This window comes from Rattus rattus, chromosome 14 (assembly GCF_011064425.1).
Source record: "Rattus rattus isolate New Zealand chromosome 14, Rrattus_CSIRO_v1, whole genome shotgun sequence".
Classification (NCBI taxonomy): Eukaryota; Metazoa; Chordata; class Mammalia; order Rodentia; family Muridae; genus Rattus; species Rattus rattus.
Genome location: NC_046167.1, coordinates 11,775,218 through 11,798,703, shown reverse-complemented (window position 1 = coordinate 11,798,703; position 23,486 = coordinate 11,775,218). Strand labels below are relative to the sequence as shown.

Sequence of the window (23,486 nt, the reverse complement as noted above, 5' to 3'; positions counted from 1 at the left end):
TTGACCTGAACCAGAGGACACTGCTTTAAATTGCTCTTGTCATGACTCAGTTACTGCTGAGTAAGTCATCTGTGGTTTGGGGACATGGGTCAAGAAGACCTTCCTCTCCAGTACTTGTCCCATCCTTGGCTATAGAAATTATTCTTCTGAAACTTCCAATGACTTTCTAAGAGTCTGTAAAGGACTCTTTCTGGGCCCTTCCTCCAGAGAGTTGGCAGAACCATGGGCTTCTGAAACCTGAGGCATGTCTGTGTGCAGCGTGTAGACAGGGTTTAGAAGAACAGGCCAAGTTTCTGGACACCCAGGAAACAGATGAGACATTAGCTGAGCTGCATGTGGTGGTCAATATTCACAGGCAAGGAGTCAGGCAGCTGAGGGTTGTGAGTTCTAGGCCAGTCTGCGATATATAGTCAGACCCCCGAATCCCACTTGAATTGGCTGAGCCCACTACAGAAACCACAGACTTGTGATGATTCTGCATGCGTATTTTATGATAGTTTATTGTTTTGATTTTATCTCTTAGGAAGTTGGTTGTTGGGAGTCGGGCTAGAGTCGTATCTCGGAGGGAGAACACATGCCCAGCAGGTACAAGGCTCAGGGCTCAATATCCAGCATTGAAGAAAAAAAAACACCCAGCAGGGAGGAGAGGGCACATGGCAAATAAAGGATTTATATTCTGAGTCCTTCGGTCACCATGACTAGCTTAGTGCTCGTGGTCTTCTCATCTGAATGGACACTGTCATAATTAGATATTGGTCCCCACATGTGCCTAGCCATTTGAATCCCTAGAGACTTAAACTACATGATGGCCACGCTCCACCTCCCTAGGTGGGGTGTTTTGGAAGGCCAGCCAAGAGCTGCAAGTGTACAGAGCTTGGCAGTGGCCTCCTACATCTTCCCGATCCCTTTTGACCTTGATGCCCTCTCTGCCAGAGGACTGCCTTGTTACTCTGCCTCAGCTCCAAAGAGCCTCTTTCTTTGTATCTGTAAATGAAGAATTAGCTCTGACCAGGAGACAGTTTGTATATCGGCTGTCTCTAAAAGCCTGTGCTTTGCCAAGCTCTTATTACACACCTCAACAGTCATTGCTTGGGTCTCACTGCCAAGTTGCTGCTAGACTCCAAGTGAGTGATTGTTAAGCAGAAAGAACTGCTGTAGTCATGTTTCTGGTGAGAAGAGAGGACTCGGTAAAGACTGAACATGGACAGCGTCCTGTTCAGGGAGCCCTTGGTGACTTCCGGTTGAATGAGAGCATCCCTCACTAACAGAAATTCTCTCAAGCTGGTGGCACGTTCCTGTTCAAACTGTGGGATGTCGGAGCTGGGAGAGAGCTTGGCTGTGAGGATCTTTCTGTGCTAGCACGTGGACCTGAGGTCAAGGTGCAGAACCCAAGTGAAAAAGTCATGCATGGCGGCACAGGCTTGTAACCCCAGCCCTGGGATTGCTTGAGACAGGTAGATCCCTGGGGTTCACTGGCCAGTTATAGATGGGGAACATCTATGGGAAGATACCCAAAGTTGACCTCTGGCTCCCATATACATGTGGACATGGCCCTCCCCTCTGTGTACCTGCTTGCACCTATACCAACACATGCAAGCATACATGTGAAATGCATGGGCACACACACATACATGCATGCATGCAAACATGCATTCACACGTGTTTGATGCTGGAGAAGGTAAGGAATTCTTGATCGACATTGTGTGTTTCCCCAAGATAGTTACAAGCATTCGGCCAGTGACAGCATGCTTTTGGAAATGTCTGAATACTCTGAAGAAAGGAAGCCCAGACAATGGCAGGCAGTCATTCTTTCTCACCATCCGCTCTTCCTTCAGAGGGAGGGAAATGCTGGTGAAGAGCTGCGAACTGAAGGTTTGCAGAGCTCCTGGTCTCGCCAAGGTCGCCTGTTAAGAGTGTGAGTCAGCCTTGTTCTCTGAGGAAATCTAGATATTTACACTACAGTCAATTTGACTTTCTCCACTTGCTCACGATGAAAGCGAAACGTGTAAATGAACTGTCTGCTGGGAAATTAAACGTAGACTGAGGTAAAATTCCATGCTCTGAGTCGCACCGTTGAGTGGGAGAGAGCAGGTCAGGACTCTGAGCGTGGCTTACGGGAATCTATTTCACACGGTCCAATTAAATCTTCCTGTGACAGAAACACCTATGCCTTCCTCTTTGTGGGCATTTTGATTCCTACCTATTTCTTCTCGGCTCTTTAACTTAAAACCTGGAAGTGAGCTTGACAATAAACCTCTCACAGTGTTCTATCTACCCTTGGAGTAGGCTGCCATCTTTAAGCTGCTTCCTCTGCTTCAGCCGTAACACGTCCACATCCACGCCCCATCACCTACTCCCTTCCACTCCGTTTCCAAGCTTTCCCCCTTCTCTCTGAGCTTGGCCCACTGGCTAAGGTGGAGAACACAGGGTACCATACTGAACCAGGCTCTGTTTCCATGTGCCAGCACTGTCTTATGATATTTACACACACCCTGCGTCTATGAGCTGGCCCTGGAGCCACCTGGCTTTGCGTTTCTCCTCTCGCCATCTCCACTGCCCCACCCCATGTCTGGCACTCCTCAACACTCTCTTGATGTGTTAGGAAGCCTGGGTCTATGGGTTCTATAGAAGCAATCCATGTATTTTTGCACGCAGTGATGTTGTTCCAGGTAGCAAAGTTTGAGACACAGTGACAGTCACAGGTCTGCTTTCCCTGCCCACCTGCTCCCTCCACTGCTCCAGTCTGAAGCACGAACAGGACACTCATTCCTGCATCCTCATCCCTCTTCCCCTGGGATGTGTCACATCCAGGGACAAGTGCTGTCTTGGGAAGCACGACTCCTCTGGGCGTGGTCATTCATATTTTGTATCCAGGTGTTAAATCTATGAGCAAGGCCATCTTTCATCCCAAGAATAGAAAGAAAGAAAAGAAAGAGAGACAGACAAACAGGAAGGAAAGGAGGAAGGAAGGAAGGAAGGAAGGAAAGAAGGAAAGAAGGAGAGAGAGAGAGAGAGAGAGAGAGAGAGAGAGAGAGAGAAAGAAGGAAAGGAAGTAGATAAACAGGAAAAAAAAGTCCACTAGATGGTCTCTTTACCTCCACATCCTTAGAGCAGATCCCCAAACTGCCAGCCTTGAGTTCCCAGGTTTCCTTCTCCCTGAATTGTCTCAAATGAACCATGTGACCACTGTGAGTCAGCCCATGGCTTCCAGATTCTCCCTGATGACCCTGATCGTCAGAGGTGACCTGGTTTTCCTAAGGCTCTTTTCTGTATTTTTTCTGCTTCTTACCCCTCAAGTGTTCTTCGAGGCCTCTGCCTGCCATGTTCTCTGCTGGAGTAAGTGCTGCTGGCCGTTCACGTGACCCAACCTTCTGTGTGTGAGCTTAAGTGGTAGAAAATTTCCATACAGGCATAAGTGTATGTTTTTGTGTGTCGGCATCTCCTTGCCTCTTCCCTGTCCTCATAGTTGCATTGCTGGCTTCTTGAAATGGTTAAAAATTACTGTTGGGTTTTAAGTAAACCCTTAATATGAAGGGGAATTTAAGAGACTCTCTCTGTCTTTGTCTCTGTCTCTGTCTCTGTCCCTCTCTGTCTCTCTGTGTCTTTCTCTCCCTCTCTTTCTCTCTCTGTCTCTCTCTCCCTCTCTCTCTCTCTGTCTCTCTTTCCCTCTCTCTCTCTGTCTCGCTCTGTCTCTCTGTCTCTCTCTCTCTCTGTCTCTCTCTCTCTCTCTGTCTCTCTCTCTCTCTGTGTCTCTCTCTCTCTCTCTCTCTCTCTCTCTCTAGGTCAGAGGTTAACGTTACATGTCTTGCTCTACTGTTCTCTAAATTATTTTTTGAGGCAGGATCTCTCATTGAACCTGGAGCCACCCCGCCTCCCCAAGGATTAGTTGCTTCATTTAAAAAGAGAAAATAGTCATCTTCCACAATGTGATGGTTGAGTAAGAGTGACCCCCATCGACACATATATTTGAACGCTGAGTCATCAAGGAGCAGTCCTACTGAAGAGGAATTAGGAGGTGTGGCCTTGTTGTAGGAAGTGCATCATTAGAGGTGGGCTTTGGGGTTTTAGAAGCCCAAGCCAGGCCCAGTGTCATTCTCTGAACTTGAACACTGGTTCAGCTAGCCTGACTGACCAGTGACCCCCCCACAGATTTCTACTTCCCCAGTTATACACATTGTCAAGCCCAGATTTGACATGGGTCCTGGGATCTGAACTCAGGACCTTGTGTTCTTTTTCACTGAGCCATCTCCCCACCCTCAAATATAACTTTTTGAGAATTAGGGTAGAACTCGCTTTTGTATTGAAATGTATCAGTGACAACTGTCTTGGGGCATATTTTTTTATTGACTTTCTACTTCCTTCTTTTTATTTTGTTTGTCTTCTTTTTAGTTTTTAGTAGTAGATTGTTTTATTGGTGGTGGTTCTGGGAATCAAACACAGAGTCTTGCCTGTGCTAGGCAAACACTCTATCATGGAGCCCTGGTAGGAGAACATTTTTTTTTTAAAGCTGTTGAGTAGAATCCAGTAACCAGACAGGGAGGTACACTGTGTATCAGTGTGAATTTTTGACTTGCGATTTTACGTTGTCTCTGATAAATTCTGCCAGCGAGGACAGCAGACTTCTTGGTGGTCTCACGGTGTTCACATTTGCTATCTGCTGTGGGTGGGCCTCTGTGGGTTTCTGCACCGAGCTTTCTAAAATATTTGGGAAACCCGAGGACCAGAAAAACAAGATAGGAAAACACCAGTGAACGTGATCATAATAAAGTCTGGTCCTCAGGGAGGAAAAGATCATTCTGCCTGGCTGCCGTGATAAGACAATGTCACTGTACCCAGTGGCCTGTGTGTGACCTCAGCCTGGCCCAAAACCACCTTGGTTTTTGGCTTGCAGACTGTGATCAGCTGGGTGTGCCAGCTGCTCCCCTGAACGGGAGAGCAGTGACTGTCACAGTCCTCTTGCCTGGTTCCCTGAGTGTCATTGTCAGGGTTCCATATGACCGTTTTATGTCCCCTTTCTGCATGGGACTGTTAAGTACCCCCCCTCCCTGGGTTTTGTGTGTGTGTGTGTGTGTGTGTGTGTGTGTGTGTGTGTGTGAGAGAGAGAGAGAGAGAGAGAGAGAGAGAGAGAGAGAGAGAGAGGACCAGACGACAGCTTTGAGGTTTTGTTTCTTGGTTACCCATTCACCATGCTTTTTGACACGGGGCTGCTTCTGCTTGTGATTTTCCAAGTAGGCTAGGCTGGCTGGATTGGCCGGTCTCCGTTTCCCTGGTGATGGGAATACAAACTTGAGTTACCATACCTGTCTGGTTGGTGATTTCATCTGTACTCTGGGACTTTAAGCTTGCGAAGTAAGCACCTTACCGCCTGAACTGTCTCCTTGTCCCCACCCCACCCCGCTGAAATTTCTAGAAATCTAAGTGAATGGCAGCTAGTTGGTTTTTCACAGATTATTTGTGGTGTCCTGAGTATCCTGTAAGCAGGGCTCGAGCTCACCCTGAGATACTTCCTAAGAATTAACATCCTCTGGGTCTTGGTCTTTCCTTAGCAGGGAATTGCTAAACTAGAAACTCAGAACTGCCATCACACACTCAGCCATTGCAGAGCTGTGCAGCCGGGAGGTGAGCTCTGCTTTTGGGAACTCCAGGACAAAGCCCAACATGTTTCTAATCGTGAGTCTAATCTCAGTTACGAAGAAACTCGCTGCTACTTTCCCCAAAAAAGAACAGAGTCTTGTGCTTCTTGTGCACCCCATAGAAATGATCAGAAAAACAGATATGAGGTTAAAAACAGAGAGAGAGAGAGAGAGAGAGAGAGAGAGAGAGAGAGAGAGAGAGAGCTAATCACAAAACACGATCATTAATACCCGACATGCAGTTGATTGAAAGAAGGTTCTCGATCATTAGAATGTGCCGGGTCCTCCACAGCCTGGTCTGACCCAGACAGACTGGGTGACAGCATTAATTACCCAAATGCATAAGTCAAGGAACAGTGGCTCCTGCAGCTTGGAGTGTGGGCACATTCCTAGAACACCAAGGTCTGTCACAGTGGGAACGTTAGTCCCCTAATTCTGCAGAGCCACAGGCGCTAGGCAAGTGTTCAAAACAGACTTCCCTCTGCTCTGTTTCTCTTCTTCTTCGTCTTTTTATTTGACAGTTCGCTAACTGCTCTCTAAATAAATGTCACCCTATTCCATCTGCTTTGCCAGAATGCCAGGATCAGACTACTCAGGTCCCAGCTGCCTTGCCTCTCCTGTGGAGAGAGGCAGCAGCCCTAGGGGCCTCCTCTTCCCAGGCCTCCTCTTCTCAGGCCACCTGGGTCTCTGTGGTCCTGTGGAGGGTCCTGCCCCCTGTCCTCATGTTTCTGAGCCTGTGCTTAGGCGACTAATAGTCTGACGTCATCCTGGTCTGTGAAACTGAGAGTCTTTGGTGTGAATGTGGCCTAGTCAGTGTCCAGAAAATACCAGGCTTTGGAGGGAGGACAGAAAAAAGGGGGAACAAGGCCTTGTTTTGACCCCTTCAACCATGTGAGAGTTTAAAGCTGTGTGGGGGAAGGGAAGCTTGGCGAACTCAAGCTGGCAATGTGAGGGCATTAGTACCTGCTCTGTGTTGGCAACAGTATTCCACACAGGGCTGGCTGCTATATTTATATTTATATATCCACAGTGAACATGACTTCAACTCAGAAGATGCGTTTGCGTGCCACATGCCCACATCAGCAAAACTACTAAATCCCCATTAGGGGTTTGCCTCCTATTCCAAGAACACCAGACACCTTAATGGCCTCCGAGTCTCCAGGTGTCTGTTCTCAGGGTCCAAGCACCCTGGGCAGATATATGACTCTTCAACACAGGTACCACAAAGGAAATAACATCCCACAAAGGTGGTAGCCTTGCTAAACTTGCTTAAGAAATATTACAAACAAGCATTGTAGGTGACCAGCAGGTGGGACTTGTCAATGTTTCACACTTTTCCTTGGGGCCGGGGTGGGAGGGAGTAGCAGGCTAACCATGTGGCCCTGAACTCTATCCTCAGGGCAGCCTGAATCTGACTGTTAGTACAAAATCTGTTGTCAAGGAAATAAATCCCCCTACAATAACTTTATTATAGTGGCCACGAAACCTGAGGACTCACCAGTCATGTAAACATCTGGATTCTTTCTAATAGTTTAGCAACTGAACACTTTCTGCCTGCTTAAATCATTTGAGGATGTTTTCGGTCCATTCGTTGTTTTGTTTTTCAAGACAGAGTTTCTCTGCGCAACCCTGGCTGCCCTAGAGCTCACTCTGTAGACCAAGCTGGCCTCGAACTCACAGAGCTCCATCTGCTCTGCCTCTCTTGAGCGCTGGGATTAAAGGCGTGCGTTGCCACTGCCTGGTGAGAAGTTTTTAAAAAACAAATCACTATGGACGGGGCACATCCCAGGGCAATGAAATGAAAATCTCCAGGAACAGACTAGGTATGAAGGGGGAATGGGTGGTCGTGGTTTGGGGGATGAAACCTAGGGCTTTCTAACATGCTAAGCTGCATCCCCTATCGGGTATCAGTTTATCTTAAAACTTCTCAGATAAGTCTAGCACAGGGTAGATCTTGCGACCCACTGCTTTTTTACCAAGGATAGTGACAGAAAGCAGCAAGCAAGTGACAATCAAATGTTTTTGTGAGCCCACCCGCCTTTTGAGTTGTCTGTGAGGCTTTATGAATGTCAGAACGAACTGCTTATTCTTTCGTTGAGTTCTGTGAGGTAAGCACTGGAAACACACACACACACACACACACACAGATCTAACTTATTTCTCCTTTGGATTAAAGACAACCAGACCCCAGCTTAATCTTCTAGAAATATTTTATACATGAGCAAACTACTGAGTATTTTTTTTTCTACGAGTTCAGGGCAATGTGAGGTTGATTACGGAAGGAGAAGCGGGTCATTCTTGGATGACTTGACTTCGTATTTCAGTAAATCCCACGTCTCATTGACGAACTTAGCCACGCAGAAGAACCCGTTGGAGTGCGAGCTCGTAACAAGGCTCCTGGGTAGTAAAGATGGTTCTGGAGAACTTGGGCTCCAGGAGTCAAGCGTCATCATCTTGTTCATTTCTTAGCGCGCTTGGCCACTTTACCATTTTAGATCCATTGATTGGTCGCACTGGGAAGAGCCTTGAAGAGTAACCTGTCGATCTAGGTAATTTCAAGATGAGAAAACCAAGACCTTGAGCAATGATGCCGCTTCAGCATAGCCATAGAGAGAGACTGAGCACTGCAGGGCCCTCCCAGAGTAGCTACCAGCGCAGGCTCCAGTCTGCCTCATTACGTGAGAGAGCCGGCCACCGTCCTCATCCCGTGTGCCTGGGTTCTACTGAGGATGCGTAGAACGCTCTCGTGAAACTGTGATAAATTGTGAGCAAGACTTTTTATTCTTCATTTCTTTTTATTTGAGGTAGGGTCTCACATAGCCCAGGCTGCCTTTGGACACACTATGTAGACAAGGATATCCTTAACCTTGTTATTTTCCTCCTTCCAACAACTAAGTGCTGGGATTATAGGCAACTACCGTGTCATTGTGCCTGGTTTCACTGGAGCCTGCTTGGACCTGCAACCTCATTTGTGCTAGGCAAGCCCTCCAGCCTTTACTTTTTAATCTACCTTTAAAAATATGATTTATTTATTTTTATTTTATGTGCAATGGTGTTTTTCCCATGGGTATGTCTGCGTGGGAGTGTTGGCTCCCCTGGGGCTGGAGTTATAGACGGTTGTGAGTTTCCATGTGGGCGCTGAGAATTGAACCCAGGTCCTTTAGAAGAACAGTGTTCCTAACCGCTGAACTATCACTACACTTTTAGTAACTCAAAGAAAAATTCATCTCGCAGTTGGGGAAAATGAAGACGTTTTACTTGATCTTTAAACAGCTAAAAGCACCTAGGACAGAATCGACTTGTAAACTCAAAACACCTTTTGACTCTGTTAGGTCCCATCGGCCTCCCTCCTTAAGTCTCCTATTGATTATGGCTCCATCTGCTGGTAGCAAAGGGAAGAGCTTTGAAGATTTGAAATTTGGATTCTGACGAGTCCCTAAAGCAGCTCACATTGTTGCTACAGACAAAAACCTCGGCTTACCCTATGATGCCTCTGTATGCTCACATATATTTGAGACAAACACATGCAAATATGCTGGTAGACAGTGAGTTTAGAAGAGTGTATATTGTAGTGTTTGTTTACAGATAAGCAAACTGAGTTAGTTTGAGCCATGTGCCCCGCCTCTCGGATGCAGGATACATCACTGGAGAACCAGTCTAGTCTTCTGCTTGTTTGAGCAGCTTGATTGCTTAGTACGGGATTCCTAATTTTCAGATTCATTTTACTTTGCATTATGTGTATGGGTGTTTTGCCTGAGTGTTATGTCTGTGCCTGTCCAGTGCCCACAGAGGCCAGAAGAGGGCATCAGATCACCAGAAACCAAAGTCACAAATGACCATGAGCCATCATGTGGGTGCTGGGAACTGAACCCAGGACCTCAGGGAGAGCAGTGTAACCACTGAACCATCTTTCCACCCAGTATGAGACTCTGTCTGCAGCATGGTGGGTCTATTTTAGTGCACTACGTGTTGGTGATTTTTGAGGAAAAACTTTTTAAAAACAACTCTTAAAGTCAAGCAATATAACAATGTAGCAACTTTTGCCCCCTTGAGTTTAGGAAAACAAGAGAGCTCTAATGCCTGAAGCTTCCCTATGTGGACTGAATCATGTTTCTCCTGAGAGCATAGGCTGGTAGCGCCCTTGGAAGACATGAGGAAACACTCACTTGGATCAATAGTCTGAACTCTGGGGTTGAAACATGCAGCCTAGTCAAGGGAAAAGTCTAACATGAGAACTCTCCTGCTTTAGTATTTTCTGAGCTACTACTGGTTGCATTCATATCTTTTTAGACTCTTTCTCTACATATAAAAAGTGCACAATCCAAACGCACTCAGGTTCGTGAGACATCCTGGGGTGCGAACCACAGGTGACAGAACTGAAATGAGACAGAAGAGGGGGGACTAAGTCCTGCTAGCCCTTAGGAGTTAGCAAACGGTTCTTCATAGAGCTCGCTTGAAGGGTAATTTAGGAAGAAGCTATGGGAAGATGAATGCTCTTGGGTAGACTAAGAAAAGGTGCACACAGTTGGGCATGGTGCAGTGTGGGAGGACTGCCTGCTAGGATGGGTAATGTTTTGGTGAAGGGCAGCAGTGGAAAAAGGTTAGTGAACATTCAAAGAGAAAGCTATGTGTGCCTATCAGTTGGATGGTATCTTGGACTTCACGCTGGACTACAAAAGGCAGTACCAGAGCTCAATGTAAAGAGTAGGGTCAGCCCTCCAGTGAGATTGGTAGAGAACGTGTAGTGTTGTGGAGGAAGTGAGCCAGAGAAGGTGGTTATGGATCAGGAATAAGAATGTCTCTGTGAGCCAGACAGTGGTGGTGCACGCCTTTGATCCCAGAGCTTGAGAGGCAGAGGCAGGCAGATCTCAGTAAGTTCGAGGCCAGCCACCTTGTCCACAAAGTGAGTTCTAGGACAACCAGTACCATATTTCACAGAGAAATTCTATCTCAAAAACAAACAAACAAACAAACAAATAACAACAACAACAACAAACAACCCAAGAAAACCAAACCAACCAACAAACGAAAGACTTTCTTCTGTGGAAGGTTATTTAAAGAAAGAGATGACATCAGCGAATCTGCCCAAGTTATAAAACTTAAAGCTATTAATTTTGTAGTATCTGACAAGTATTTTGATACATTGCTTTCCCTTCTGACTGACACTACCCTGTTTTCTCAGTTACAACCCGTTTGGGGTAGGTTCTTTAAGAGGAAAGCAAAACAAAACCTTTGGATGTCAGAAAGCAGGAAATAAATGCACACTAAGAAAACAGGAAATACAGATTTCCCACCCTTCAGTTCTGAGGAAAATGTTTATCATACAAACAGGAATGTTTACCTAAACCTAAGTATTGTCAGAATATTCTTCAACTCCATGCCACGGAACCATGGGTGTCGTGTGTGAATACAGTTTAAACTATTGAGGGCTACTTAGGAAAACCAAGACTGACAGATGATGCAGTACTTTGGTCTTTCCCTTAGAGTGGCTTGCTTCACAGGAGGGAGGCCTTTCCTAGGCTGCACTGCAGCCTGAGGGGGTGCTAGAAGCTGGTTGCAGCTCCTTCTGAGGCTGTAATTCTTGCTGAGGAGAGCTGTTTCTTGTGGTGATTTGAATAAGAAGCTCCCTCAAGGGCTCCTATTTGAATGTTTAGTCACCAGGGAATGGGACTGCTTGAAAGGATTAGAAGGATTAGGAGGTGTGGCCTTGTTGGAGGAAGCGTGTCACTGGGGGGCTGGCTTTGAGGTTTGAAAAGCCCATGCCAGGCCCAATCTCTCTCTCTCTCTCTGTGTCTCTCTCTGTGTCTCTGTCTCTCTGTGTCTCTGTCTCTCTCTGTCTCTGTCTCTCTCTGTCTCTGTGTCAGCAGTTCTCAATCCTTGGGGTGGATATCGTGTTGTTAATGATGAAATGGATACCTCAAATTTAAGTGTCCTCATCTTATGCAGATAACTCTGAATTAGTATTCTCTAATCAGTGCTTCCCAACCTTCCTAATGCTGCAACCCTTTAATACATTTCCTCCTGCTGTGACCCCCCCAACCATAAAACTATTTCACTGCCGCTTCATTTTTGCTTCTATAATGAATCGTAATATAAATATCTGATATGCATGGTACCTGATGTGCAACCCCCGAAGGGGTCACAGTCCCCAGGTTGAGAGCTGCTGTCTTAGCCATACTTGCTATAACTTCGTGTCCTACTTTTCTGTCCGTTACTGCGATGAAACACCATGAGCAAAGCTACTTGGGGAGGAAAGGGTTTGTTTGACCCATGTGCCTGATCCATGTTCCTTCACGAAAGGGAGTCAGGGAAGGAGCCCGAGGCAGGATGCTGGAGGCAGGCAGAGAAGCAGACGCTATGGAGGTGGTAATGCCTGAAGTAGGCTGATCCTTCCCAATCTCATCCAGAAGATGCCCTATAGACCTACCTCCCGGCCAATGGAATGGAGACAGTTTTTTCAATTGAGGCTCCCTCTTCCCAATGATACCAGCTTATATCAAACAAAACCAATCAGCGCAGCTGATGCAAACCTGTGTAAATGGCTTTAAAACAGACTTTGTCATAAGAATAAACTTAGATCAAATCCCAACGATGCTAATTAGGACTCATTATCAAATCGAATACCGCACCTCCTCGAGGTTTGCCTCCCTCTTCAAAAGTGAGGAAAATCATGTCTACTCTGGAAAGTTGTTGTTAATTTTAAATAAAATATTTAAAAATCCCTAGGGCCTGGCGGAGTACGGGAATGTTTGGTTCAATTCTCAGCCCCAACAGAAACCGACGTGACTTAGTACAGTCTTGACGCTTACTTGATGCTCAATGAATGGTGTAATCAAACATCGCTGTAAAGAGGTTCAAAAGAATGAGGTGAAATTTGTTCACTGGTAACTTTAGGTTTGTTATGTCCCGGGGGACCGGGGAAATCGCACTTACTACAAAAGAATGAGATGTTTAGGAAAACAATATCAAAGACATTGTCGGGTTCTGTAAACATAAAACGGTAGCGTCTGAGATCTACAGACCGAGAAGTCGGACTCCAATGCACAGTAACGTTCTGGAATAGAAAACTAAGCAGATGGTTTGTGCTCATTTAGTAGACTGTAGTGATTGTTAGGGCTAATGTTTCACTAAGAACAGATCTTCCCAAACACCCCACTTCTCTTTTTAATAGTCTCGTGTAGCCTATAGCATATAGAAATGTCTCTTCAGCAAAGTCTCTTGATTGTCTTGTGGATTGATGGTAAAACATAGGCTCAATGATAGTGCTCTGGGGCTGGCAGTTAAATGGCCATCAAAGCCAGTTGACCAATGTCAGTTATCTGGACAGGGCTCTCTTGTGGAAAACATTTTTCCCATTTACAGTTTTAAGTAGGAATTCCAAAACGGGCTCTGAGTGGGTGCCTATGAAATAAGCAATGGGAAGAGTGTTAAATACAACAGGAGAGTGTGGATCAAGGGTTAGCCTACTATGGTTATTTAAAGCACAAGGACCCCCAAAGACTGAATCCAACAAAGCTTAGAGCCATTGCCTAGAATGCTCAAGATCCTGGGTTCAATCCACAGAGGTGTCCAAACTAAACTAGTGTCGTCTGAATTTAGTTGACCCCCATAGGCTCATAGGGAGGTGAGGCCTTGTTGGAGTATGAGTCACCTTGTTGGAGGAAGTGTGTCACTGTGGAGGCAGGCTTCAAGGTCTCATATATGCTCAAGCCATGCGTGCACATGCCCAGTGTATGATTCTGTGTTCTGTTTCATCACTTGGAGTATCCAGGTGCTGCTGCACACTGGGCAGAAAAGGATAAAGTGGATTCTAGAATGGGTGGGTCAGCAAGATCTCAGTCTGGTGGGGGTCGGGGGTGGGAGGCTTCTCTGAGGATTTCGGGGTTACAGCTCTTTTAGATGGTATTCAGTGAAACAGCTCTCCTACACAGTATTCCATGAAAACAACTCGCACATATATTTTATTTGGGGTGAACAAGGGCTGTGTGAACCTCAGAAAGTGGGAAGAGGCGTCTCAGGTGGACCCATGTTGGTTAAGGTTTAAGGTACTGGGAATACCTCATTTGCATGGAGAGGCATTCCAGGTACTTACTTGCCAGGCAAGTTCTTATCTGAAGAAAGGAAGTTGAACCTGTAATTTCTCTAAGGACTGCTTGACAGTCGTCAGGTAGTAGATGTGGTGATCAGGCTTCTCTGGTAAAGTTAGGTGGAGAAAAGGAAGCCCCGCTGAAAACAGGAGTCCTCCATTTTGTGCAGAGTTTAGGGATCTGTCAGGTCATGGTAGACTATGACCTTAAAAGCAGGGTTTCCCAACCCAGTGTGACAGTCCCTCCCTACTACCTGTGGATCAAAATGTAGAACCCTCAGGTATCTCTCCAGCATCACATCTGCCTGCATCCCCTAATAAAACCCCCAATTAAATGTTTTCCTCAGTAAAAGTTGCCATGGTTATGGTTGGTGGCTCTTTCCAGCAATGAAGACTTAAGACATAAGCCAAATAAAGATGGCTGAAAATGTTCAAAAGCTGGAGGGGAAAGGAAGTCTGTTTGGGAAAAACGCTAGTAAAAATGAATAGGTAGCTTAGTGAACTCTGAGCTCATTTTTTTACTCATTCACACACTCATTCATTCATTCATTCATTCATTCATTCATTCATTCCTTCTACAAATGTCTTTTAAATGTGTTCTCTGTCACACCCTTCTTTGACATTAAGGAAACAGTAGTGACTGAAATCATATATGCAGCTGATGATAACAAGAACCTTGCCTTACCATTTATTTGCATATGCATAATATCTAGCTCATGCTGAGTAATAGTTTCACTATTGTTTTATACCCAGCTCTTGATAGCTGTGTTTCACATCAGGGTCGTGACTTTGGCTTGAATAACAGGGTCTGGCTAAATGAATGCCACTCAAGGGCTAAGAGACAGAGCGACTATATTGTAAGGTGGCTGATGGAAGATGGATCAATGACAGAGGAAAAGCCTAGAAGGAGGTGTTATGAACCTCCCTACTCTGCAGGACGACATGGAAACTTAATCCCTGCTACATTCAGAAGCAGTGGCTAATCACAGGAACACTAATTTCCACTGAGTATCAGACTCCCTGGGGAGGCTTCTTGGCTGTAGCCTGTGTGTTCATGGGGGCTTCTATCCCTCTTGTCTACCACTAAATCCTAATTCCACTGACTTGCGCCTGGTGTATGGTGTGCTTACACCATTTGTTGAATATTTGTTGAATGAATAAGGGAAAGATGGGACTCGGTTCATGCTTAAGCGTTTGGGATCCTGCCCTAGCTTTGGAAATGGATGGCTATTTGGTATTTTGTAAAGATAATCTATAAATTTTAAAACATTAAGTTTAATCTGTCTCTTTCATAAGGAGTCTAGAGGGGGGAAGCATTCTTAAAAGTAGATGTAGGAGGCCAGAGTGTTTTCTTTTACTACGTTCTAACAGCTCCAAGTTAATTAAACCACTTTCCTTAAGAGACATTGAAGAGGCCATTTTGGGAGATATTTGAAATCGCTCAAGTATGCTTGTACAAGTATTAACCATAGAAACTCAGCCCCATCATATTCTTGAGATCTTTTCCATAATTCCTAACCCACACAGGACAGCTTTCTGTAATCTTAAAAACAATCTCAGAGTTTGCCATTTGATGCCTAACTGTGTGTGGTTTGCTTCACTGAGACAATCTTTTCGAAAATAAAACCCCATTTCCCCCCTTGTATTTTTCCAGGTACTTAATAGAAACCCAGTGTGGGATAAATAGCTCCATTGCCTGACTCATTGAAACACTAGTTGGGAGGGAGAGTTAATAAAGTAGCATCTTCTCAGCCGTTTCGTCTAGTTTGTCCCTACCATTTGTGGCTCCCCTCTGGAATGCTCCAATGGGCATGGAAATTAATTTCCTGTCAGCACCCAATTAAGACAGAACAGGTTCTCTATCCCACATACCCAAGTCAGGCCTTGTGGCCTTTATCACAGCCCTCCATTTTGGCTTGGCAAACTCTGTGGACACAGTTGAGTCTTTGAATGCAGTGAAATGGTTATTAACTATTGAATGACTGAACTCTTGGCTCAAGCAGCCTTCTGGGTTAAATTTCCAAAGACTGCCAGGACCAGACGTGGCAAACTATGATGTGTCCAGGTGTGATAAGACCCAACACATGAGAACATGTGGTTATCAACTGTTGAGTGACTAAACCCTTGGCCTCAAACAGCCTTTTAGATTCAACTTCCAAAGATTGACAGGACCATAGTTGCCAATCTATGATGTGCCCAGGTGTGATAATACTCAGCACACAAGAACCTGAGGCTCCCAGAGGTGCTTATGTTCCATATGAATAACCGTGCAGCCTATATGTTTATTTATATGTTTAAAAGTGTGTGTTGTTATCTAGAGTTCAGAGGTAATTGTGACTCCAGTCTTCCGTTTTGCACCCTTCTGTGTGGTACCATTCATCTCAATTACCTATAAATCTAGGCCCTGACAGCCCAAATTAATGTGACTAAGTGAAAATATTTGTGTTCTTGTAAAGGAAAAAATGTATATAATACACACTTTCTTTGATCATAGCCTCTCACGTATAGCCAATAAGGACAATTCTGCAAATATTTAAGATCTTGACAGTTCCCGTTTAAACACCAAAGCTGCTTCTTTGGTGGCAGGGTTTATTGAGTATACTGCATACCTCGCTGCTGTTACTCTTTTGCTTTGCTTGTGCAATGATTATTACTGACAGATAAGTAGGCGCCCTGAGCAGGAGGCAGGTGAAATGTGAATTTAGTGTAATTATTTTAGCTCCCTCAAACATGTTAACTAACAAGAGCTGGAGAAATCAAAGCTTAGCACTGCTCCTCTTTGCTAAGTAGCTTCTCTTTTCCCAGCCCCAATCAAGAGAACCCTCTTGTTCATTCTACCTTCTAGCGTTCTTTGTGCCGAGGAAGCCATATGATACATGGGGGGGGGGAAATCCCTCCATTTTCACAAACTACATATGGAAAGTTTTCTTTATTCTGTTCAGTGGCAATGGCCTTTAAATAACACCCATCCATTCATTCAGCAAATGTTTATTAAACAAGTCTGTTGTGAGCACAAGGTTGTACGAAGTCTGCTTTCAAGGGACTCACAAGAATCTGCATGTCCCATCTTGTCTGTAAGTGGTTCATCAGGGATATCAGCAAAAGGCATGTGCTAAGAGATAATTAGCTCATTGAGGATTGAAATGATTCTTCCCTCACATGCATTAAATAAATGTGGGTCCTGGCCTGCCGAGCAGAAACTGTTCCTTGTGGAGATCCAAGGTTAAGAGCTAGAAAGAATGTTTCCTTCTCCTGGGCTGTCTTCCTTCTCTGACTTTGAAGCTCAATGTGGTTCTTAACCAGCAGCATCTGCATCTTGGTAAGACATATAGATGCTAAGATCCAATCCTGGACCTACTATATCAAAACCTGCCTTGATACCACATTCCCAGGGAACTCATTTTTGCACTGAAACTCGAACATTACCTGTCTGCTCTCATTGTCTCTCAAGTCTCTTTATGTATGCACACTGTGTGAGGGTCTTAAAACACAGATGGCTGGGACCCCCTGTGGCTCTGTCTTACCCATCGGAGTTTGCATTTGTGCCAAACTCTCAGAAGATTTGGGGGCTATCTGCTGAGATTGTCCTTGTAATTCACTAATATCCGGGGTTGTCAGGGGAAAGAGAGAATCAGAAATCCAACTGTCGAGAGATGGCTTGAACCGGTATTGTTTTGAAAGCTTGTGATGATGAAATGAGCTTTGCTACCCACCAGTTAGTTCACTTGTGAAACTCAACTGGCTAGTGGGATAAATGTGAACTCAGGTGGGGGCGGTCAGGCTAGCTTTCCTTTGCCGATGCTAGATTCCAGAACCTCACCATGGAAGTGTTCCCTAGAGTATACTGGTTGTCAGGAGGGATGGACCCACACGTAAGTGGCTGTTTAGAGACTAGACTGCAATCTCTGTACTGAGACAAAAGAAAGAAATCGTGTTGTACCCAGGATGGTCAGCCACTTGACATGGAGCTATGTGAGAAAATACACTATTGAACGATTTGATCCATGGTAGACAATGTAGCAACAGCATTCAATCCAATGTTGCTAACTGTGGCTTTCTAAGGATTATGAAGATGAGGGACTGGGGTAGGTAATGAGTTAAGGAATGAGTTTGGAACAAGGTAGTAGAGGCTTCAATGTCTCATCAAGGAGTTGGGATTGCTTTACCTTTCATGACCTCGTTTGCAAGTATAATTGTCCTTACCACCCTGTGTGTACTTTTCTTTTTTTACTTTTAGGATTAAGCATGAAAACATTGTGGCCTTGGAAGATATTTACGAAAGCCCGAACCACCTCTACCTGGTCATGCAACTGTAAGTACCTTGCTTGTTTGATGAGGGTTAAGGGTTATGAACCTCAGAACCTAACAAAGGAATTCTGTGAACCGTGTGAGGCAAGGAGAGACGACAGTGATGCCTGTGGGGCACCAGAGAGCAAAGATGGTCCCCACCTGGAGCACATAGTCCTCTTCAGACCTGAGGGGACCCATTCTGTATCTGTTGAGTCCTCACAATCGGGCTCCGTGCTACTATCGCCCTGTGTCTCTCTGGCTGTCTCAGGCACCAGGGCCAAATGTTGTCTAAAGACACTTCAGTGGGCCCAGGACGAGGAACACTTTGCTCCCATCTCTCGGAGAGACTCCCACCCCTGTCTTCATTTCCAGGGACGCCGGGGGAGGCAGGCAGATGGCATCTGTGTCCTCTCTCTCCTCTCCCTCTGTGCATAGATGCATTCACTTGTGACTGAACTGGGGACTCATGACAGACACCAAGAAAGAATTACTGGAGTCAGATGGTGACATTGCCGCCTCCTCCATTAGATTACCCCTGGAATCTGCAAACACCTCCAGTTTCTCAGGAAGGGAAGAAATGAGACTATCAGATAGAGATGACTTATTTTGTTTTTAAGGTGAAATTATCTTTCTCGCTACATAAATGCTTCACTTTAGTGTGCGATTGTCAGGAGCATTGAGTATTTATTGGAATTAAGTATTAGAAATCTCTCAGAATGTTAGGTCATCTCCATTACCTGAGTGGGTAAATGCTGGGACACCACGTTACTGAGTCCTATGACTGAGAGGACTTGAGGTGAAGATCAAAATATAGACAATGAATTTACTTGTTGGTGGATGAGGGTCAGACTCTGAACTGCCAAAGATGTGCTTTGAAGAACTGATGGTTAGGCTAGGCCAACACGTGCTTTGTCACCGGTTCTCTTCCTTATGGATAATTGAGTGACTTTGTCTCTTAGAGACCATTTTACTATAAAAAAAAACCTGCCCAACGGTTCATTTCCTTATTATTTCATTACTTTTAAAATATTTTCATACGTGATAGTGCTGTGGGTAGATAATTTAGAGTATCTCATTTGAACACATCTGTCTGATTTTTTTCTCACATCAACAGTAAGTTGGGCTAAGCAGCTGGTTTACTGCCTAGTTTTAAGTGGACTGTCCAGTGACCCAGGACCCAGGGATCTTAGTTCTGTGCCCTGTTGATATATATTTATCACATTCCTGTTTTTCTTTCTTATCAAGTAATTATTCTCCCCAGATATAGAGACAGATGCTAAATACGCTTGTAACTTTGTTTCATGTAGTGTCTACTCCCTAAAGATATGAGTCATCTTCAAATATTGATTGCCCAGTAGGAAGAATATAACATTTTGGTGATGAGCAAAAGCCCTATAAAATGTCAGCTGTGTGTTCAACTGCAAGGCTTTCTTTTTTTGTTTTGGTAAGGCAAGATGAGTAATAGCAGAGCCAGAACCCGAAAGTCTGTGCATTTGTTTGTTTATAGTCTGTGTGTATAGAAATACACCATGCCTCACTTGAAGTAGCCCAAGATGGAGACCTTAGCAGTGCCACTGACTAGTCAGGTGAATTTGGGCAAATGACCTCGCTGGGGACCAGTTTCTACAATGGGCAAAAGAGAAGATGGCAATGTCTACTTTAGAGGTGGGATGGGGAACACGAGGGAAGTGACCAGGTCCTGGTTATTTGCAGTTCCCTTGTAGACATCTGCATCAGTTCATCAGGATGCCTCTGCAGATGCTTTTCAGATGTCAACAAGATGAGGTCTGAATGGACATGAGTTTTACTTCTCCAGACAGCCTGGCTGTGCACTCACCAGCAGAAGCCAGTGTAGAGGGGGGTAGACGTGGGAAAAGCCAAGTGTCTAGAACAGACCTGATCTTAGACCGAAGCCTGGAGAGCCTGCGGTTAGCACCGATACTCTGCTTCTCAGCTGAGAGCATCCTCTCTTGCTTGCTGTCATAGAAAGCTTCATTAACACAGACCATATCTATGGAGATATCTTAGTATCTCCCAGAGGGTTTCTGCAGGAACAAGTCACCTTTGGCTGCAGCACTGGATAGGTAAATCAGCCACAAAATCCTGATCTAAACGTGATAGGTGTTTGAATTACCTAAAAAACAGAGCTATGACTCTGCACGGATGAGCGGTTTAGATATGCCGACAACAGCATGTTAACTTATCCCCATTCACGTTTCTTTGGTTTGCATTAGTCCTTTAGAAGTCAATTTTATTGCAGTGTAAATCACACAGAATATATTGCATCTAATTAAACTGGACATCTCAGGGATCAGCATAACACCACAATTTCTGACCCAACCCCTCAAAAGATTTCTTTCCTTGTGTCCCTTTCAACCCCTCCTTCACCAAACCATGATCCAATCAATGATTTAGCTTTCACTAGAGGTTTTTGGGGTTTTTTTTTATATTCTAAGATATAGAAATGGAGTGATGTAGTATGTACTCATTTGTGTCTGGTTTGGTTCACTCATAGGGATATCCTATATTCAGAGCCTTTGTTGAAGAAAACGTTAATTTTTCTCAATTGCTTTGGTAGCCTTGCCAAAAATCAATTGCCTGGATCAGCGAGATGGCTCAGTAGGTATAGACCCTTGCTGCCAAGCCTGATAAGAGTTGAGTTCGGACCTTGGGTCCCACATGGTGGAAAGAATGAATCAACCTGATGAAGTGTCTTCTGAACTCTACAAGTGTGCTAATGGCACATGTATTCCTCTCTCTCTCTCTCTCTCTCTCTCTGTCTCCCTCTGTCTCTCTCTGTCTCCCTCTGTCTCTGTCTCCCTCTGTCTCTGTCTATCTCTGTCTCTGTCTCTCTCTGTCTATCTCTGTCTCTCTCTCTCTCTGTCTAGACCTCTGTCTCTATAATATTTTAGATAAAATATTACTTGATCATGTTTCTGCACTCATCATCCTGTTTATGTACCTGTCCTTGTATCAATATTAGACAGCATCACAACTCTAAAGCACACCGTAGACTTAGGATAATGCTCTTTTACCATTTATTATTTTATAAAATAGCTTTGACAGTCTTCAAATAGAGTGTTCATATAAACTTTTAAATAAAACTTTAGGAACTTCGTAGAAATCTTGTTTGGGATTGAAAGTAATCTAAATAAAGATTTGAGAACAATTGAATTAATTTGAGCTTTAACTCATAAGCACAGTCTATTTCTGCATTGGGTCATTTATTAGTCTAGGTCTATACAGTTTTCAGCATGTGGGCCTTTCATCTCTTTGCTCAGTTCAATATGAGATATCTCATTTTGTCAATCCTGTTGTGATAGGATATTATTTCATTTCTCCAGTTGCTTGCTAGTGGGTAAAAATACGACGAGCTCTTATAAGTGATTCCCCATGATAGTTCAAGTTGTTGTTTTATGTATTTGCTTTTAGCATTTTCTTCCCTAATTCTTGTTAATTCCCAAAGGAATTTTATGTAGTAAAACTTTAATTGTCTAGTTTTAAATATCAAGTATGTTTTAAGGTAAAATTACATGTCTTTGAAATAGCTTTGGTCATGTATTTTGGGAATTCAAATAAACAACTCTGTTCTTTCCTCTCTTCCAGTATCTAAGTTAAATGTTTTGTGACAGTTGACATGACAAAAAGAAAGAAGAAAAATCACTGTCAGAAACCCCTCAATGCATTGGAATACAGTACTAACAGAAGGACTTCGCCTTGCTCAGGGCGTTTTGTAGGCTCCGTGATTATTCATGTCATTGTACTGGGTTTTATTTGCCACGGCTTGGTAGCTTTTGCTCCTGAGGTTGGTTGTATGGGTTCTGGAGTCTGGATCAGAGGAGAGTAGTTTTGTTCTTTTGGTTTTGGTTTGCTTGTTTGTGCTTGCTTTCATTTCCGACTCACCTGAAAGCCCTTGGTTTCTAAATATGTAGGATGTGCAATACAGCATTAGGGAGTGCTGGATTTCATAATATTTGTGTCTGAGAGGGTTTGGTTTCCTAGGAAACATCTTCCTCAACACCGAGGCTTCTCAGCACCCTACACTCTATTGCTTTGCTAATTGCTATCCTGATTCCCAAGGTGGGGCATATTTGTCCTATGCTGCTATGGGAAAGATTAATGGGGGTGTTTACATTTTATTTGGGTTTGGGACAAATACATTTTTTTTCACAGTACTATTTGGAGAACAGTCTTCTATGGATAGTAAGAGAGTGAGATCTCATTGATAGTATTTATAGATGAGAAATCAGTTTAAGTTTCTCATCTATGTTTACTTGTGGATTACCAGTCCTGTACTTGTAAGTGATAGAAGCCCCTCCTTTCACCTTTCCCCCATCACATCGATGGTGGATTGAATAAACCGAAAGCTGATACAATAAAGTATGCATTTAAAGGGTCGTGTGTAAACTGCTCACCATGCACGGATAAGCACCTGTGATCATATTCCCCGAACCCACATAAGGCTAGATACAACAGCACACATTTGTAATCCATGTGTTCCTACTTCAAGATGACCAATGGAGACAGGAGAATTCCAAAAAGCTTGTAGTCCGGCTAGCCTGGCATACACCTACCTCAAAAATGGAAAGCGAGAACTAAAACCAGAGTTTTCCTCTCATCCTGACACTTGCATCATGGTATGCACAGGCCCTTGCTCATGTGCACACGTACATAAATGCATACTTACACATACACTAAACAAAGAAAATAATACATTAGAAGTAGTTTTTAAGGAAAGAAATAGATTGGATCGCTTTTTTATTTTACCACCTTCTCAATAAGGCTTTAGGTTCCACACATGGGTACCACCCGATCTCTCTTCCCAGCCTGGAACCTACTCAGGAGTCTCGTTCGCTGTGTAATAAGTACCATTTGGAATTCCCTCCAAATGTCCTCGTGTCTGTCTTGTCTCAGCAGCTGGCAGCTTCCTTCGAATTTTCAGGATTCAAAACCTACAATCATCCTCCACTCATATTCCTATTTCTTACCCAGCAAACTCACCCACCCAGTGTCACCAACGACACAATATCACAGCTATTTCCTCGGCCCAAGGGACCTGTCTCTCTTTCCCCACCTTAGCGCTGCACTGCTGCTGTCTTAGCGTGCTAGCCAGGCTCTTGCCGAAGACTTCCACTGACTTCCTACATCCGTGTCCATTGTCTTTGTCTTTACAAGGAGAGTACAGCAGCCTCCAGGACTAAATGAGCCCTGACCCACTGAAAAGTCCCTGACCTCTTAGCCCACTTCGCTCTTGCTTTCATCCAACTGCATCCAGACCAGATTCTTTGAGGTTCTTCAAGTGATCTGAGCTCATCACTAGTAGAGATCATCTATCTAGCCGTCTGTCTGTCTGTCTGTCTGTCTTTCCATCCATCCATCCATCCATCCATCCATCCATCCATCCATCCATCTATCTATCTATCTATCTATCTATCTATCTATATATCTATCTATCTATCTATCCATCCTTCCATCTG

General features: G+C 44.4%; 1 protein-coding gene across 3 annotated transcripts in view; it reads left to right on the top strand.

Moving 5' to 3' along the window:
- Nucleotides 1-23,486, top strand: part of Camk1d (calcium/calmodulin dependent protein kinase ID) — a 399,640-nt gene that overhangs the window by 244,224 nt on the left and 131,930 nt on the right. For all 3 annotated transcript variants that reach the window (XM_032884303.1, XM_032884302.1, XM_032884304.1), the window contains exon 3: nt 17,957-18,031. In XM_032884303.1, the coding sequence (XP_032740194.1) occupies nt 17,957-18,031 (75 nt within the window). The remainder of the gene's footprint in view (nt 1-17,956; nt 18,032-23,486) is intronic.